This window comes from Polychytrium aggregatum (genome assembly GCF_025602895.1).
Source record: "Polychytrium aggregatum strain JEL109 chromosome Unknown BJ171scaffold_1, whole genome shotgun sequence".
Classification (NCBI taxonomy): Eukaryota; Fungi; Chytridiomycota; class Chytridiomycetes; order Polychytriales; genus Polychytrium; species Polychytrium aggregatum.
In genome coordinates this window covers 669,180-687,891 of record NW_026516203.1, presented here as the reverse complement: position 1 = coordinate 687,891, position 18,712 = coordinate 669,180, and the positions used below count along the sequence as shown (strand labels likewise).

Here is an 18,712-nt window from a genome sequence, read left to right as displayed (position 1 = left end):
CACGAGAGAGCTCAGGATGTATTCCTTGGGTCGGAGATCGAAACGAAAGAATTCACATGGATGGGGCTGGCATAAAATCAATCGAAAGGGGGGAGAGGCGGCCACAAGCGGCACACACTACAATATCCGGGGACGGCCAGTCTCGCTTAGGAGGAAATGCCGTTGATGATCTCGTCGGCCTTGGTGAGGGCGCCGATCATCTGCTTGCACTCCTTGCGTCTCTGGAGGGTCTGTTCCGACTCCTTTAGTGAGTCGTCAAAGACCTCGGGCTTGTACAGCTCAGCCAGAAGCTCGCGCTGCAGCTCCTCCTTGGTGTAAGCAACCAGGTTGAGCATGATCGACTTGGGAATGATGTCGGCGGCGGTGCGCTTGACAATATTGAAGTAGGACTGGAGGAGGAGCTCTGTGGCGGAAAGGACAGGGCAGATCAGCAATAGCAGCGGCACGAAATTGCTTGAAGATATTACCGTCATCGCGGGTGCTTTTCAACGCAGCCGCGCTTCACACACTACTTACTGATGACCTCGGTTTCCATGTACTCGCGCTCAGAGAGGTTGCCCGAGGCCTTGAGGACGGGAGGAGGCTGCACAAATTCCAAGGAATTCCAAGGGAGTACAAGGGAGTACAAGGATTCCAAATCATTAGGACACCAAGTCGCACATTCACGCTGACACGCCAATGTCACTGCTCCCAGGACCCGAGTGCCGTCGCCGCGATGGCAGCCAAAGTACCCACGTTCTCAAGGACTCCGGGCTTCTTCTTCTTGTTGTTGAAGAAGCTTCCAAAGAATCCTTGGTCGGGGGGGTTGATGAGATCGGCGTTGGGGTCGCGCGCAGGAATGGCGGGGCTCGAGGTGCGCTGAACAGCCTTGGGATCAGCACCGGGAGGGGGCTGGGGCTTGGGGTTGAGGCGCTCGCTGACAATCGCCAGAGCGCGGTGGCCGCTGAGGAAATCCGGGTGGCCGGTGTTGATGTAGCAAACCTCGGCAGAGATAATGTCGGTGACGAGCTTGTTGGTCGGGAGCAGGGCTTTCTTGAAGAAGTTGATGACGACACCGTAGACGCGCTCTTTCAAGGAAGGGAAGCGCCGGAAGATCTGTTCGGAGGATGCAAAGTCATGTTAGCACCGATGGCATCAGCGCACCACCGAGCGGACATGCGGCCAGCTTGTCGGGGACTTACAGGCTTCTGAAGCAGCTTGTTCAGGATGCGAACAAGCTCGTCGTAGATCATAGAGGCGGCCTTCAAGCTCGGCTCCTCCAAGCGCTTGATTTGCTGCTTGATCAGGACCTCAAAGGCAGCCGTGCCAACGAAAAGGGCGGGAGAGGAGCCCTAAACGATTGCATATCACAGGAATGCGAATGCCAGCCGTTAGCGATGATCATGGTTGCAACAGATGCGACGCGACCGGCTCTCGAGACCGCTGCGCATCGACCACACATTTGTGTCCAATATATCAGCCGTGTGTGTGTAGAGCCAGAGCAGGTGGCCGGCGTCGCCCTACCGAGGAGTTGTAGAGAATAGTGCGGATGTCGACGTCCTTGATCTGGTCAAAGGGATCCATGGAGCGCACGGCGTTGCCGTAGATCTCGTGGAAAACAAACGAGATACGGGCACCGCCGCTCAGTTCGTCGCTCGAGATCTCGTTCGAGGTACCGTCGATGATGGTGCGGTACTCGTTGCAGAACTCGGTAATGACGTTGAGGATAATGTTGGAAGGCTGCAGCCATGAGACCGATCAACACGCAACAGGGCAGATGCTGTTAGACTGGCACCCAAACCACGAAGGTTTGGCCAAAGCTGGATTGCCCAGCATCGCAACCCCCCCCCTCAACGAAACCACGACTTACCTGAGCAGCACCTTCGGCAGTCAAGGGGTCTCCAAGCTGAGCAAGCTCCTGGGTGTAGCGGGCCAAGCCAGCAGAGATCTTGGTCTTGATTTCCGGGAGAGTGTTGCGGATGTGGTGCATAAGGATCTAGAGTGGCAGGCGATGTCTTTGGTCAGCTGGGCTACAGTATGAAAGCAGAGGTGCACTACTGCCGGACCACAACCCAAGGAAGAGCGGGCGGCAAGGGCCATGCACAGTCGCTGGACGAGTCTCTCCGCTGTCCAGCTGCCGTCTGCATCTGCAGTCGACACGCACCATGTTGAGCTTGCGAGCAAGGTACGGGGTGCCGCAGTAAACAGCCTTGCTCTTGTAAGCCTCGTGGTTCTCAAAGAACAGGCGCTCGGACTCCAGGGCGACAGAGATCTTCTTCTTGTTGTCAATGTCGCGCTGGCCGCGGTTGACGACAGGGACATAGCCTGAGGCATGCGGGACAGGGCAAGGGGGCAGTCAAGACAAATGGGCGATGAGTCTCCAGCACTCAAGCCAAGGCAAAGCCGGTCAAGTGGGCGTTGCTACAACCCTTACCGAGTCTGAGAGGGATGATGCGGCCGGCCAGAATGTCGACGACGTCTGTTCCGGCGTCCATCAGATCGACCTTGGTCAAAACACCGATGGTGCGGACACCTTCCGGGTCGACCTCGCGAGCCAGCTTCAGACCGTCCGAGTTGGCCAAATCAGTGTTGGCGGCGGTGACTGCGAGGATGATGGCGTTGTTCTTGGAGATGAACTTGAGGATCATCTCGCGGATCAATCGCTCGATATCCTTGGGCTGGTCGCCAACAGGGACCTTGGTCAGGCCGGGCAGATCGACGAGGGTGAGGGTGAGCACGTTGGGCGAGAAGATTCGGAGATTGATGGGCTGCGCCGAGACGCCGGCGTTCTTGCCGACTTTGGCATCGGTCTCGCGCTCGATCTCGGCCCGGATCTCGTCAAAGTTGCTGAACTTTTGGCCAGGCAGGTGGAGGAACTCTCCCCACTCATCGGGCTCTGCCGAATCGGCGCTTGGCTTGCGAGGGGTGCCATCGGCATCCTCGCCCTTGGGCCGGTTGATGAGCTGCAGGACCAGGGGTCGGCGAGTGACGATGTTGCTTCCTGCGAGGGACAAGTGTGGCTTAGAACATGCCCGCCAGCGTCGCAGCGCAGACAGGGCGGCGGCGTGCGACGAAAAGTGCAGGAGGAGCCCGCTGCGACAGGACGCGGGGTACAGGGAGCCGACACAGAGCAGTGTTCAGGCATTGTGGCTGCAGAGCATGGGGTGGAGCAATGCAGCCGACAGCTGCCCAGGTCTTGGATGGAGAGACAAACCTCTGGGCAAAAAGTCCTTGCCGACAATATTTTCCAAAACAGAGCTCTTGCCGCTGCTCTGGCTGCCGACGACCACAATCTACAAGTGCAACAAAGGAGCGTGCGCCGCAGAGGAAAGACAGCGGAATGGTCAGAACCACAGCAAAGGCGCATATCTGCTCGGATGCAGAGTCGTCGTTCGCCCCAGCGGAGCACCATCCGCACGCACGCACGCACGCCTGCGGTCAAAAGCTGTCTTCGCCAAACCAAACCAAGACAGAACCAAACCCACTCCACCACTTGCAATCGATGGTATCGGTACCTGGGGCAAGTCGATTGGGTTGACGACGCCGGCGGTGGCGAAGGAATCCTGGAGTTTGTTGACTGCGGAGGCGGGCAGGGGCAAGATTGGGCTGGATCAGCAGGGGGTTGTGGCAAAGCTGAGCCGGCCTGGGATGGAGGCGGGCACAATAGGGACGCCGATGGAGCCGCTGGCCAGGTCCTGCGCCGGTGGCGGCACGGCAGACAGCAGGACTCTGTGGACAGAATCTCCCACGGCAGACTGGTGGTGCGTAAGCCGCGGTCGCTGGCGACAGGCCTTACCGGTCTTGATGAGATGACTGTCCATCTTGGCTGGAGGCGACGGTGGCAGAGATGGCGAACCAGCCGGGCTGCAAGGGCAGAGCCGTTTTCTGCCAGGCTGGCTGCAGCCACGGACCGGTTCCATCCACACGTGACGCCACGCAGATCGGTGGCGGGTCTTGGCGCAATGGGGCGGTGTGTGTGGCGCGGAGCGGCCAGCGACAGGTCGGTGGGCACGGATGATGAATGCGGCTATACGCCTCCACTCTATCCGGAAAAAACGGGACGCTGCCCATTCCACGAACATGTAGTATGCGATGAAATGCGTCCAATGGCGGCACATGCAGTTCAACAGATCACCTCCGAGTGAAGATCGCCGGCCGCTCTCCGGCCTCCACAATCGACATGCACACTGGTCTCGGAGTGCCGTCGGTGAATGGTGCTCTTGGTCACGCTGAATATGAAGGCAACATTCATCAGGCTATGAATGAGGGCGTAGTACCGCATCACATAATGGTCATGACCAGCGCGCGATGGTATTTGGAGGCAAATTATTCGGTCAATGACCAAAATCAAAGTGTCTCGTTTCTTTCTGGTTTGACTGTAGCTATATTCATGATCCGAAATGCGCCATCTCAAGGGTGCATGGCGAATCTCCCGCTGGACAGAGAGTGCGTGCCGGGCGGCGGTGGTACCGGCTATTCGGGAAGAAGCATATCCACGTCTTCGTGCCACTCTTCCTCCTCCAGCTGTTTCTTCTGTTGGTGCGGGCATGTCCGAGGTTAGTGCAGCACAGACACACCTCTCGCCTCCACCAAAGCTACAACTGGCGTCTATGCGCTGTCGTAGCTCCCCGCTCTGATTTACCTTCCCAGTCTTGGGTCGATTGGGATCTGGGCGGAACAACATGGTCAGCCATGTCGTCTAGCAGCCGACGGTGCACACTCCTTTCCGGATCGGTTCTCGGCACAGGGTACTTGCCTATTCTCTCAGCCAGTTCATAAGACATCACCTCCTTGGAACTCGATGTTCCACCCTTGAGACGTCCATACGCCGAGTTGTCGAGCCCGACAGAGATGCGACTGCTCGCCGTTGAGAACCGCGGGTCGCCGGCATCGGCTTCGAGGCCATCTGGCCTGCCATCATTAGCGGCGGCATTCCTGACTGCTCCGTCTATCTCGGCTCCAGCGGATCCTCCCGACTGGCCGGCGAGCTTTGCTTGTTGGGCCTTCTCCGCACGCGAGAGCTTGGCTGCATACTCATGGACTTCCTTCATGCCAAGGTCGGTGCAGATGCGCACCAGGAACCGAAGGCCTGCAAGCGACAATGTTCGCAGCGACACATTAGACTACCAGCCCGGGGCCAGCCACGACATTCCAGAGAGTGTGCACATCCCGAGACCGGTTCGCATCCACATGAGCGCCATCCTTCTGCTCCGCCGGCCACCATGTCCTGCTTGTCCATGCTGTACTTCACATGTCGTTCCTGTTTGCCGCCGCACACTTCCTGGCCACAACCATCCTTACACTCGGTGTTCTCGGGGAACTTCTCGTGGATCCTCTTGTAGTTTTCGAACGCTTGTTGGTAGTTTCCGCTGCGTCGATAGCAGCTCGCAATCATGAGCTGCCACTTGACCTCCTGCGGCTGGATCACCGCGGCCTTCTCAAAGAACTGGACGGCCTGTTCATACACTTCGCAGTCCACATAGTAGGCTCCGAGCCACGAGATCACATCCATGTTCGATGGGAAGTATCGGTACGACTGGGCACGGAGACACTTCCTGGTCAGCGCATCTTGCACACATCGACGCCGCAGCTCATGTAGAGATCAAGACCACGGTATGGCTGAAGAGGCGCTCGGTGCGGCTCTCAATGCCATGAGCCGATGCGAACAGCAACGCACCTCGGAGAAATACTGGAATGCCTGCGACTTGTCGCCTTCTCGCACAAACATATCCCCGAGCCGAGCAAGCACGCCCGGGTCTGTGGGCACAACAGATATCAAAATATTGAACCACTCCATGGCTTGCTGGAGGTTGCCCTGCTTATCATAGCTTGTGATGCAAAGCAGACGATGTAAGTACGCACGTGCATGACTCTGCTCGGAGATAGCGGTGCAAGGGCCAGGTGCTGACCCTCCGGGGGAACCTGTGAGGCAGCGAGAGTGGCCTCTTCCAGCTCCAGCCGCAGCTCTATAGATGCCTACATGTCCGCGATCTGGTATATGGTTTCAGCGCTGTTCCGGAGGATGCCGTGCAGCTTCTCGAACCACTGCAGCCCTTCGCTGTATGACCCCATTTTCTTGCACACGAGCCCTGTTTGGAAGGTGGGAGGGCGAGCATGAGTTGCTGGAAGTTGGCTCATTGCTGATGCTAACGGGGCACTGAGGTGTTACCCAAGTTGTACATGGCTTCGGTGCACACAGCGTCGACGCTGACGGCCTCCATGTAGTGCTCCTTGGCCTTCTCAAAGTTGACTGTACATCAACGGAGCGCAAGAACAGAGGATTAGGCAGGCACACGAGGTGGGTCCTCAAAGGGCCCAAAGACATAGAAATAGAGAGAGCAAGAGCCCGTATCAAGGCACGGCTTGCTCCTCCCTCCCGTTCTGAGACAGACCCGGGAGACTGGGTGCCTGTGTACCTTTGACGTAGTGGCAGTTCCCCCGGTTGGTTTGCGCTTTGGCATTGTATCGATCGGTGTTCACGGCGATATCAGCGTACTTTTCTGCTTGCTTGTAGTCACCCTCAAGGAAGTACAGGAACGCCAGATTTGTCGCAGCTGTGCCGACGAGTTTCTGGTCCTTTTTCTCAAATGCCTTTAATGCCTCGATTGCCTTGGTGCACACATATCGCACGCGTGGGGTGGGGGCAGAGCAAGTCTCGATGTGAGTGGCTTGGCCGAGGAATCATGATCGAGTGCATATGGGTCCGCCCAGGTACAACGCTGGGCCGATGCAAGCACCAGAACGGAGGGATGAGGAGCCGGTGTCGGTACACACTTTCTGGAACTCTTTGGTCTTCAGGAACTGGATGGCCTTGGCAATCTCGAGTTCGCTTGCGATCTCTGCATGAGGAGAGTTCTTGATGGTTTCGACGATCCAGTCGTATCCCATCGAAAACGTCATCTCGATGTTGGGTGCAATCAGCTTGGCTGCCAGGACAATGTACCGCTCTGCAGCCTTCTTCCTGTTGTAATGCCAAACGAGGGCGTGAGCGGCTTGAGCGGCCTTGTGAGAGACGACACCAAACGTTGGCATTCGATTCTATTCGATTCGATGCGTCATCCTGTTGCGATCAAGCCCGGGTGTGGTGTACCTCTCGCGCGATATCGCCCTCAGGCTATCCTGGTTGAAGACCTCGTGGTCTTCGATCGGCTCGTCGGTTGAGCTCGGTACCGTGTCGTCGAACTGCTCGACTGTCGGTGGACGGATTGATATCAGTCGCTGGAAGCCTTTCTTCATGCGGTCACGGTCCCCGAGGGCAAAGTAGCATAGAACAAGATTGAACCCTGCACAGATTCAGAAGCGCTCGTGAGATGACGGTGAGGCGAGTGCGTCCGCTGGACAAGCAAGAGTGAGTGCCTCCGCTGGACAAGCAAGAGTGCATCAAATCAAATCAAATCAATGGACGAGTGGGAGCCCCGCGGCTTGCAGTCTTGTCCGGGACGGGGCTCTCACCGGTGTGAAAGTCAGGGTTGCCTTCCATGATGGCCTCAAACGAAGTGATGGCGTCCTGGAACTGGCCCATCTTGACAAAGGCGTTGCCGATGTTGCGCATGATCTTGAGCCGGATGTCCTTGTTGGTGTTTGGGATCTGGTCCAGCGCCATGCGGTACATCTTGACGGCTTGCGAGTACTTTTTCTGCTCGAAATAGATGTTGCCCATGTTGACACGCAGCCGGCCGGACTGGTTGAAGAGCTTGTTCTTGACAATGACGCCGTAGGAGTTGAGGGCTTCCTGGTACATCTTGTTGGCGTGGTACTGGTTGGCGAGATTGAAAAGGACACAGTAGGTGAGGTCGAGGTTCATTTGGTCGGTGAGGTTGGCTTGCTCTCGCTGCTTGGAGAGGTGGCGCTCCTTCTTGCCAGCGTCCTTGGCCTTCTCTAGGGCCGCCTGCAGATCCCCTTTGGAGGCGGCGATCGTGCTCTCCTCGATCAGGGCCGCGACTTTCTTCTCGAGCACCTTGATCTGCTCCTCGGGCAGTGTTTCCTGGGGCTTGTCGAGGCCAGCGGCCCCGGAGCGACCTGGTCGCAGGGCCCAGAGGAAAAGGATGGAAAGCCGAAGCGAACGTGACAAGAGTCAATGCAACCAGTGTGTTTGGCAAGGCTCGTCCGAGCGAACGAATATGCCGCGGAGCGCTCGACATGTTCATGAAGGGACGAGAGAGCCACGACGATGCCATGGCCAGACACGAGAACTGCTCCCTACCAGCTTGATTGAACGGGTCGAAGGTCGGTCCCGCCGTCATCCCGGCTCGTCCCCGGCTCGAGTACCCTGCAGCCCGTACTGAAGTCATTGGACGAGCGCCTTCTCCGCTGGCTGTGCCGACACGGCCGGTGCGAAGACCAAACGACTGGGTGCCTGGGGTCCGTCCGGTTGTGCCTCGGAATGGATCCGTCTGACCCTGGAGAGTCACAGCCCACCGCCCACAGAGAAAGTGTCTCGTTCAACCAACCCATGTGTGGCTCTAGTGATGATACGATCCTGGATGTGCAGGCGATTTGAAGCCCAGTGCATGGGATTGCTCACGCGCACACACCCGCCGAATGGCTTCGGAAGAAGTGGTTCCAGAAGCAAATGGCAGCCTCACCTTCTTCTCAAAGGAATACAAGTCATCGTCCCGTGTCTTTGGATCGCCGGCAAGTGTAATGGACGACGCGAGGACAGAGTCGACGCGAAAGTTGGTGTTGCTTCTGGAGTTGCGAGTTGCGAGTTGCGAGTTGCGAGTTGCGAGTTGCGAGTTGCGAGTTGCGAGTTGCGGTGATATGAGAGAGGAATCGCAATGGTCGAAGGAAAGGGGGAAAAAAGCGGAAGGATGAAAAGAAAGAACCAATGAAGAGAAAAAGGAGGAGAACAATGATGTATCGGGCGCGAGACAGACAGATGGGAACCACTCGCACTTCTGTTTGAGAGACCATTTGCTTGCACCCTGGGCGCGATGGTTACCTCCCGGGCACCGAGAACATTGCGAGCGCGATGGATGATGGCGTTTGATCGAGTTTGAGTGGATGTGGGAGGGGAGCAATCGGGGGGGGGGACGGGATGGAGCAGCCGTGCGCTTTGCTGGCTGATTTCTGCCTGGTGAGAAGGGGGGCGTAGTTGATGGGATGGGATGGGATGGGATGGTGAAAGGCAGGGGCTCTGGCGAGAGTTGGTGGGCCTGTCGAGATCGTAGTCCGGGGGGCCATCGCACGAGCCGACCGGCTCGGCCGTGATTGAGATCTCTCAAGTGACCGAATCAAAGTGCTGCTTCCCGCCCACATCGGAACCAGTCCCTTCAACACGCAGAGAGTGTGTGTGGCTGGTATGGGTTGGATGATGTCGCGAGGCCGCCTGGCTGGATCCTCTCGATTCCGACGCTCGCAGTCCATGTTTCCTGGTCAAGGAGTGCTGTGCTTGCAGCGTTCCTACAATCCGTTTCGGGTCACTCCTGTTGAACAAAGTAGTCTGGCTGGCCACGCTCCTGGGATCATCATGCTCTCCCTCGTTTCATCGATCGCCCTGCAATGGGCTCCACACCCACGGAATTGTGTCAGACAGGCTGTGTGTGTATTCAAGAGACGAGCGGCCTAGAATCCAGCGTGCCCGATTTCATTTCGTGCATTCGGGACAAAAAGATGAAAACCATACTTCAGATGCTCATAAAAAATATATAAATGGACGCAGCGGGGCATGGGACAACAGGGAAAAGAAAATAGCGAAAGGAAGAAGAAGAAGAAGAAGAAGAAAAAGAAGAAGAAGGTGGAGAGAGAAGAGAACGAGGTCCCACTCCCCTCCCAAAGCGAACTATATCTTCTCGATGATCTTGGACTCGGAGACGACGACCGAGCTGGCCTTGAGCTCGCGGTTGACCCAGTTGCGCAGCAGTTTCTTCTCATTGATGCCGCCGCGGGTTTTGTAGTTGGAGTCGCCGACGACGACCAAGTCGTGGTGGCTGAGGTTGCCCGCAAGCCTGTCGACGATGGCTCCAACGGGGGTGGACGAGGTCAAATCCTCGATCTTGACGTTGGCCTTGATGGCCAGTGACTCGATGATCTGGGTGCACGACCGGATGCGGCCGGGCTGGCTGTCCTCGCCGACGTCCTTGTTGACGGTGATCTGCGAGGCACCGGCGGCAGCAATTTGGGCCGGGTCCTTCTGGTCAGAGATCCGCAGAATGCAAATGTTGAGCTCAACGTGGGCCGAGAGATACGAGGTGAACAGCAGGGCCTCGTGGTCGTCGCCAGACTCTCCAAAGTACAGCACGTAGACGCTCTGGCTGACAACGTCGTTGGTTTGGCCGATGCGCGAGAAGCCGCCAAAGCCGCGGTCCACAAAGATGGCCACCGAGCAAGGCGACTGGTTGACGATGGCCTCTGCGACGTCGCGCTTGCTCAGACCATCGTCCTCAAAGCCATCAGCGACGTCGTCGTTCGAATGCGGGTGCCAAGGCACGATGATCAGGTTGGCCTGGGTATCGATCGCAGAGGAGACAATGTACTCGGCAAACTCGTCGGTGTGCGAGACAGCGACCAGCGGATTCACGGGCAGGCCGTAGAGGGTGCCAAAGGTCCGGAAGACGTTCAGGATGGCGTCGTTCCGCAGGGTTTGGTCCAGCTCGGAAGCCATAAGCAGCGAGGAAGTACGGTCGTTCAACTGGATCAGACGCAGGGCGTGGATGGTGAGGGGGTTGAGCTTGTTCTGGATCATTTCAGAGACGGCCATCATCGAGGGCACGACGTGCATATTGGGCAGGGCCACGAGGATCTGCAGATGGTTCTTCCACTGAATCGAGCCGGGCTTGGCGGCGCCTTCGTTCGTGGGCGGGAGCGACAGTCTGGAAGTGCTGGAGCCGCGACCGTAGAGCGAAGTGGGGTAGACGATGCTGAGCAAAGGACCGGTCACGGCCGTGGTGATGACGGCCATGACGACCATGACGGTGAAGACTTGCACCGAGATGACACCGGACTGGAGGCCGAGGTTGAGAACAATGAGCTCAACGAGACTGAGGGAGGGAGGGAAGTTGATGGGTGAGGAAGGTTAGAGGCCATTCCCGTGCTCCAGAAGGGAAACAGTCCGAGAGGTCGAGGGTAACCACGGGGGACACCGGCGCTGTTTTGGGCAGAATTGTGGTATCATGTCCATGCATCACTCGTTCATGCTCTGAAATCGAGCGCTTACCCCTTGGTGTTCATCAGGATGCCGACAGCGAAGGATTCGCGGACGGTCAGGCCGAGGAACTTGGCAGCGCTCATACATCCAACGATCTTGCCGAAACAGGCAACGACGGTGACAAGAACAACCATTCCCCAGATGGTACCGTTGTTGAGATAGTCGAAGCGAGTGTTGAATCCCGAGTAGGCAAAGTACTGTGAAAGGGAAGGATGGGGCTGGGGGTCAGGATTGTGCACTGGCTACCTGTGTGTCGCTGGGGGGGGGAGGGCATGCGGCCAATGGCGGTTTCCGGGCACGAGAACGGCAAGCCCATGACGGAGTCTACGACGGTGGTACTTGCCAGGGGGAGGAAAATCACAGTGATGATATCCTCAATCTTCTCGGTCAGGTTGAGGGCAAAGCCGTGTCCGTGCGGAATGATCAGGCCGACAAAGAAGGCACCAAAGATGGCATGTGAGCCCATCATGGAGGCGAAGCTGGCCGAGATCGAGACGAGGATGAAGGTGACAAAGACCATGAACTGCGATACCACGTCAGAGCTATCCGAATGGCGGATCCAGCGCTCGAAAATGGGGCGGATGATGAACCACAGGACCAAGCCCCAGGCGACGATGCAGCCGGTGGTTGCCAGGGCCTTGACGGGGTTGTTGGTGTTGTTGATCCAGGCGATGATGTAGATCAGGACGCCCCAAGCAAAGGCGTCATCGACCTGAGCAGCAGCTAGGGTCAGCTGGCCAATCTTGTTGGACATGAGCTTGCCCTCGGAGATGATGCGGACCAGCACCGGGAAGGCCGTGATGGAGGTGGCGACACCAATGAAGAACAAGAACGAGACGAACGGGATGGTGGTGCCGATCGGCATCAGGTTGTCGTAGAGGGCCTTGGATGCGCCAATGCTGATGACGAAGGTGAGGATAATGCCAGAGAACGACACGATGGCTGCCGAGCGCTTGTTCTTGAAGAGGTTTCTGACATCCAGCTCGACGCCGATCTGCTCGGGGGTGCGCCGACGGAGGTGGCAATCGGAGCAAAGGCGGCATGAAGGCGCCGCAGAGCAAACGCAGGTGTGGATTTGATTCGCAGCCAGCGACGGTGGGTCCGCAAAAGAAAAAAAAAGGATCAGGCCGAGGCGACGGATCAAAATCGTACCGACCGAGGGTGGTGGCATTTGGATGGCATTTGGATGGCAAATGTGGCCACATCAACGAGGTGGCCAGGCCAAGCAGGGACAAGAGAGCCGGAAACGCTCAGGTTAGAGGCGCCCAACGGGCCACGCCACGCCTCTGGGACAGGTTGCATTCTAGCGATCGATCCGCCTATGGAGAGAGAGGATATGCGTATGCGATGGCAGAGAGAGGGGGGGGGACAACAAGAATGCAGGGGAGGAAGGGAAACCGGATGGACAAGGTATAAAATTCACGGCAGGACAGACGCTCTCCTTGCAGATCGACCAACCACCGCCAATCTCCCTCACGGATCGATCAGACCACAGAGGAACACGGCAATTCCGGGAGCAGCAACACCGTGGAGTGGAGGACGCAGCCTTACCAGGAAAAAGTAGAAAATCAGGCCAAAGTCAGCCGCCAGCTGCAGCGGGGGCAGCGAGGCAGCGGGGAAGACGTTGTTGGCGAAGGCCGGGATGGAGGACAGGGCGGAAGGGCCGAGGATGATGCCGACAATAATTTCGGCGAGGACCTTGGGCAGCTTCAGATAGGCCAGCGGGGCAGCGAGGGCGCGCGAGAAGGCGATGATGATGAGAGCTTGAATGAGGAAGAGCCCGACAGGGTCAACCAGCGGGCTGAGGCCCGAGAAGATGGTTCCGGCCGAAGCAGTCATGGGGGCTGGGGGCCAGCGAGAGTGACGGGACGGGACAGGACAGGAGATGAACGAGGCCAAAGAGCGGCGGAAGGGCGAAAGACGGAGCGCGGGACGAGAGCATATTTATAACGGCGGGGAACGCACGATGGCGGTGGCGGGCGAATAAGCCCACGGGCCGGGGCCTCGCAGCGGGGAAGAAAGTAAGAGCCCAAGACTGCTCTATGTCGCGGGCTGAGGCTGCGGGGCTGGGCCGACCAGCAAGGATAGAGTTTTCTTGGGAGGCAAAACGTGGGTGAGAGCCACAGCGCAGGCGGTGCTGGTCGGTATGGATGTCCATTGGCCCGAAACCAAACATTGCGCGATCGGCCGGGGCGCATGGGCTCAATATTGATCAGGCGGGGGACAGGGCTTGCCGCGGTGGCCGATGCCGATGCGGCTGGACATGCGGCTGGAAGAGGAGGCATGATCCACCCCCCGACTTGCGGATTCGGTCTCCAATCCATGCAGTTGGACACAGCGGGTCGGGGACACGGATCCGTGGCAGCCGAGGCTGGCTGGGCTGGGCCCACTGGTACGACCCAGCGACCGGGATGGTGACGATGCTCACGATTCCTGATTGGAGACAAGACGCTCCCGATCCAGGATTGGGGACAACGGGCATGGCCGGATATGAGCTGGGTTGGAGGAGGCGTGTCGTGAAGGCGAGGAGAGTTGCATGGCGCGAAGGCCGATGTGCAGGAGAGTTGCATGGCTCGACAGCACCGAGCGATTCAGAGTGCCGACCAGCCATCCTGTGGCTGCTTGGTGGCTGTCTCGACCAGGCTGCTGCGCACCAGGCGGGAACGAAAGCATCCCAATCCACGAAATCAACTTTTTCCGGCCCCTCGCGGCTGCTCATCTCGAATATGAATACACGCTGTAGACCAAGATGCAGCAAAAGTTGGAATCCAGCCATGGTCGGTTGACGGCATTTGGTATCACCTTGAGCCGATTGACGGTGGTGGTGGGCAATTGGTGTGGAGGAATGACCAATTGTATCATTGTTGGAAGCTCCACTCCGATTGCGGACAAGAACCACCACCATCTGAATCTCTCTGGTTGGAAACCGAGTCAAGCGTGGCTGTGTGTCAGCGAGATGACATGATCGTTTGGCTATCAGGCAAGACCCACCTTGACAAGATGTCTTCCCACGACTGATTGAGCGAGCGATGCGTTTCTGGATCTGAATCAAGGACGCCACTGTGCAGTATCTCTGCCAGCCCAAAATGCGCTGGTTTTGAGGAGAATTTTTCTTCCCCAAGGGCAGGACCAGCCATCGTCGCTATTTTCTCGCCAGATGGTTCACCGCAAGCGAAAGTCACCACCCAGGCGACCAAGTGGATCCAGAGCACCCACAAGATACTTGGTCTGCAGAAATGGATGAGTGCCACACCAAGTCCCAAGATCCCTGGGATGGCTTCCTTCCTGCAATACATTCGCCATGTGTTCGATGGAGACATGCTGGACAAACAGCTGTACTTCAGCCTGACCCGGCGACGGCGATTCAAGCGACTGGATCTCCACAGCAAGCGACAGCGCACGTCCACGAGATGTGCAAACAAGTCATCGACCAGGCACCAAGGGAGACCGAGGTGGTGATTGCCTTTGGGAATGCCTCCTGGAAACAGGGGAAGGGATACGCATCCAGTCCCAGGAGACTCAGGTTTGCCAAGTACTTTGAGCAGTTCCACCACCACCAGAGACGACCACCAGACCGATCCGTCTCCAAGATCCATGTGTGCTCGGTGAACGAGTTCAACACGTCCCAGGTGTGCTCACATTGTCGGGAAGCCAAGCGACTCGAGAAGGTCGAGCATCTTGATATCGAGAAACCACACTTTGTCCGGAGCTGTGCAAGCTGCCATACGCTGTGGGATCGAGACATCAATGCCTCAAGGAACATGATCTCGGTATGCCAGTCGATCATCGCCCATGGAGATCGACCGGGTGTATTCAAGACTGTGCTTCGCAAACCAACCAAAACCACTCGATTGCCAACGAAGACAGGAGTGCAATGCCATGGCCTACCCGCTGGGCCTACAGTCAGTCAGCGGGCTTCAAACATCTGAAGCCCGAAATGGGATCTGTCCCGTTTCTTTCTGGATTGACTGTAAGTATCTTGTTCATTTCGACAGTGGATGCCGGGTCGCCCATATTCTGGGCAGTCCACTTCGGGGTTACCATCCCTCTTGGGATGGTCGATGGGAGGTGTTTGACTCCCTTGTGCAAAGTGTGTGTGTGTGACGGCGAGAGGCTTCTCGCCTTCCCTCGGGGGTCTCTCGCCAGAGACTGCTCTTCTCGCCGACCGAGGTGGCTCCGAGAGCGCGTTTTTTCGTTCTCGCTCATTTTATTAACAACAATTTTTTTCATAGTGCCACGAGACGAAGTTGCCTCCACCACCACCACCACCAGATCGCCGCCGCCGCCAACACTCCCGCCATGGCAATCGGAGAGCGCACCACCTCGGGATACACCGTCAAGTTCTGCGACCGCAAGATCGCCAAGGTTCGGTGGCTCGAGGCCGAGCCCATCTGCTTCGATGGCGAGCAAAAGTCGTTCTTTGTCGCCGCCTCAGGCGACCATCGGCCGCACAACAACCTCTCGCTCTGGTCGCTTTCGCACCGCGACCAGCAGGACGACTCGTCCGATCCGGGCCGCACCCTGGTCTCGATCGACTATGGCGGCGAGGTGGACGCAGCCCCTGCGGATGTCGAATACCTCGATCTGGATTACTCGCCGGCGCGCCGACTCTTGGCTGCCGGCGGGTCGGACGGCATCATTCGGGTCTACGACATGTCCCTTAGCCTGGACGATCAAGAACCCGGGCCGCATTTCTTGCAGGAGATCAAAGCACACGGAGGATCGGGCTCAAAGCCGGCATCCTGCAGCGGCGTGGCCATCCATCCGATCGCCGCTCAGCCCGAGTATGCCTCAGGTACAGTTGCAGCGAGGCCGGATCCACCTGACGGAGAGCCAGAGTGTTCGACCAGTCGGCAGCGCGTAGACATTCGCTCGAGCCACTGCAGCGCAGCTATCTCTGTATCTCGCGGATTGCAATCTCGTCGTCGCAAGTCAGCGTCCGGGCAAGATGGGCACATCGATCCGACACCAGCATCCAAGGGTCATAACACAGTGCCCACCGCTTCACCACTTGCTCGCATCTCACATGCTGGCTCTCGCCTCCGCAGTCGGAAGCGACGGATATGTTGTGCTCTCGAGCGGATATGGATCCAAGCTACTGTCGATCATGAACCCAGACACCTCTCACACAACAGCGATCAAGTGGCGCAACGCCAACGAGTTTGTAAGTGCAGCCCATTGCGACTCTCATGTCCGACTCGAGGGCCTCCTGGTCGCAGTCGCTGGCAACAAACATGCCCGGGCCTGCCATCGGTGTATGAGAGAAGTGGCCGCCATGGTGTTCTGCGAGCGGGGCCCTCGCTGCAGCAATCCAGAAGAAATACGGTCCTGGATCCCGGGATGGCATGTCAAAGGATACGATGTCCTCAGGCTAACTTTTAGGACTGCCTTCTGTCGCTTTCTGACGAGCCAGGTGACTTGCGGCATTTCTGGAACAGTCTCGGTGTTTGACCGGCGGCTTGCCAAGCGAGCCCAGTCGTTCCGGAGGTATTTGCCGATGCCCACGCAGTGGGGATTATCCCGAGTCGCGCATGCAAAGATACTGGTGGACACGGCGCAGAAGGAGGCTCGCCACAGACCACTCAATGGATATGTCGTTCTTGATGGTGTCTCTGGAATAGCAACATGGATGCCGTGGCGCTGAACTGCCTTGCCGTTCACTCGGATTGCATCGCTGCTGGTGGCGAGAACGGAACAATCCAGTTCTGGGACGTGCGCAACACACCGGCCTGTGACATTATCTCGCCGCACTCGGATAACGGTAAGAGCACCGGGTTTGCTACTGCTGCTGCTGCTGCTGCTGCTGCTGCTATTGGCATGGATGCTGATGGTTGCCGATGGATGCTGGGACGCTGCCAACGAATGCCGGTGCCTGCTGCACTGCTCCTGCATTTGACTAATACCTCTGCTTGTCAGTGTGGGAGATTCACTTCAACTCGAGAAACACCAGCGAGGTGCTCAGTTGCTCCGAGGATGCAACGGTTGTGTAAGTCATGCAGGAGACCATCGGATAGCCGCCGCTGTCGCCGTCGGAATTGCCTGTGCTGATGTGGTCGGACGGAGAGCGCCGCTAACCCGCATTTCTCGATCTGCATATGTGCCCTTCCGGCCAGCCTCTCGCGATGCCCCTTTAAAGATACCGGCTACTTTGACGTGCCCTCCAGGACAAATGTATCCCGCAAGATCCAGGTGGGAAGAGCGGCGATGCAGCGAGGGGGAAGGAGACGGCCCAGGCAGCAAACAAGCGAGACGGCATGCGGCTGTCGAGCAGACATGCCAGCCGCCAACCCAACCCCGCAGACAACCTGGCGGTCGGCCGCCTGGCCTGGGACCGAATGTCCCACCAACAGGTGGTTCGGGCTCATGACCACGCCCCCCTGCCGGCACCGGGTGGGAAGGGGGGATCATTTGGTGTTCAGGCCGGGCGGCTGCCGATGTCGATGCGGATGCGGATGTCGATGCCGATCGATGCCGATACGGGGGTCGGGAGGGGAGCCTCATGCGAACGACGCATGATCTGCGCTGCTTGCACAGGACCTGCATGCACAAGACCTGCTTGCACAAGAGCCGGTGGCTGACTCATGTGGTTCTCTTCTGCGCCGTCGCCCCAATTTGCAATGGCGAACCATGACGAATGCCGACGACGATCCCCTCTCGACGAACACTGTCGGATGACGCCTGGACTGGCTGTCGCCGGCTGTCGCGGCTTATCGACGACCGGATCAACGGCTTATCGACGACCGGGTTAACGACTTATCGACGACGGAATCGACCGACGGACGACATGCATGACATGCATGACCTTGCCGGGGGGGTCGCTTTGGCCATCGGGAATGGATGCGTGGGGACGTCGGTGCACCGAACTGGGCCCCTGCTGCTACTGTTTCTGCTGCTGTTACTGCTGCTGCTGCTGTGGCTCGGCCACTCCAACTCAATGATCGGCTATCGCTCTCGGACCATGGGGATGCAACAGAACTTTTACCAGCAGCAGTCGGTCAACAGCGCCAGCCTCGACGGGCTGGGCGTCCTGCTCTGCGGCGGCGACTCGATGTCGCTCTCGGCCACGGCGCTGCGGGACTCGGCAGCATTCAGCTTCGTCAATTGAACGGCCAGCCGAGCCAGGCTCTGGTCGGCCTGTTTCCTCCTCTGCTCTCCTCGCCCCCCTGGCAGAAACAGCAAACACAGTTGGCCTTGGAGAGTGACGACGATGACGGTGCAGGACCAACGAGGCCGAGCGGGGGGTGGTACAGGACGGCGAAGCGTCTGGTCACATTGCTGGCGGCAAGGACGCGCACAAGGCCATCCTGAAGACTGCCCAGTGTGAGCGAGTGGTTTTGGGCCAGGAACAAGGCGCCGACGGGCAGCCGGACAGGAGCGAGGCCGGACATGCCGTTGGGTGGTGGATCGGCGAGAGAATGGCGGGGTGGGAGCGAGGGAGGACGAGCAGAGAGCGAGGCGAATGGTTGGATGGGATGCATGCGTATGCATGCACGTATGTGCGTATGGTGGGGTGAATGGCCAGATGAATGGCCAGGTGAATAAGTGAATGGCCGATATGTTGCTGCGATCGATCGATCGGCAGGGCGA

General features: G+C 58.1%; 4 protein-coding genes across 4 annotated transcripts; 1 reads left to right on the top strand and 3 right to left on the bottom strand.

The window, feature by feature from the left end:
• BJ171DRAFT_484805 (Dynamin central region-domain-containing protein) lies at positions 1-3,818 on the bottom strand. Its single transcript, XM_053109034.1, has 11 exons — positions 3,776-3,818; positions 3,495-3,556; positions 3,194-3,272; positions 2,414-2,980; positions 2,144-2,304; positions 1,850-1,975; positions 1,504-1,719; positions 1,182-1,331; positions 736-1,095; positions 517-583; positions 1-403 (listed from the first exon to the last, which is right to left on the bottom strand). Exons 1-11 carry the CDS (start codon positions 3,798-3,800, stop codon positions 147-149), a joined length of 2,070 nt encoding a protein of 689 aa, XP_052971779.1. The 5' UTR covers positions 3,801-3,818; the 3' UTR covers positions 1-146.
• A 542-nt stretch (positions 3,819-4,360) lies between these two features.
• On the bottom strand, positions 4,361-8,301 carry BJ171DRAFT_484804 (uncharacterized protein). Its single transcript, XM_053109033.1, has 12 exons — positions 8,183-8,301; positions 7,432-7,998; positions 7,070-7,262; positions 6,754-6,940; positions 6,396-6,588; positions 6,149-6,229; positions 5,960-6,068; positions 5,657-5,807; positions 5,281-5,515; positions 4,736-5,068; positions 4,622-4,647; positions 4,361-4,512 (listed from the first exon to the last, which is right to left on the bottom strand). The coding sequence occupies exons 1-12, from the start codon at positions 8,268-8,270 to the stop codon at positions 4,453-4,455; spliced, it is 2,223 nt and encodes a 740-aa protein (XP_052971778.1). The 5' UTR covers positions 8,271-8,301; the 3' UTR covers positions 4,361-4,452.
• Positions 8,302-9,735: 1,434 nt separating this feature from the next.
• Positions 9,736-13,103, bottom strand: BJ171DRAFT_484801 (Sodium/hydrogen exchanger family-domain-containing protein). The gene is made up of 4 exons (XM_053109032.1): positions 12,677-13,103; positions 11,469-12,119; positions 11,135-11,322; positions 9,736-10,958 (listed from the first exon to the last, which is right to left on the bottom strand). Exons 1-4 carry the CDS (start codon positions 12,962-12,964, stop codon positions 9,761-9,763), a joined length of 2,325 nt encoding a protein of 774 aa, XP_052971777.1. The 5' UTR covers positions 12,965-13,103; the 3' UTR covers positions 9,736-9,760.
• A 1,891-nt stretch (positions 13,104-14,994) lies between these two features.
• On the top strand, positions 14,995-18,378 carry BJ171DRAFT_484787 (WD40-repeat-containing domain protein). The gene is made up of 8 exons (XM_053109031.1): positions 14,995-15,095; positions 15,358-15,920; positions 16,174-16,289; positions 16,539-16,612; positions 16,747-16,886; positions 17,042-17,111; positions 17,239-17,314; positions 18,099-18,378. The coding sequence occupies exons 2-8, from the start codon at positions 15,425-15,427 to the stop codon at positions 18,228-18,230; spliced, it is 1,104 nt and encodes a 367-aa protein (XP_052971776.1). The 5' UTR covers positions 14,995-15,095; positions 15,358-15,424; the 3' UTR covers positions 18,231-18,378.
• Positions 18,379-18,712: the final 334 nt, after the last annotated feature.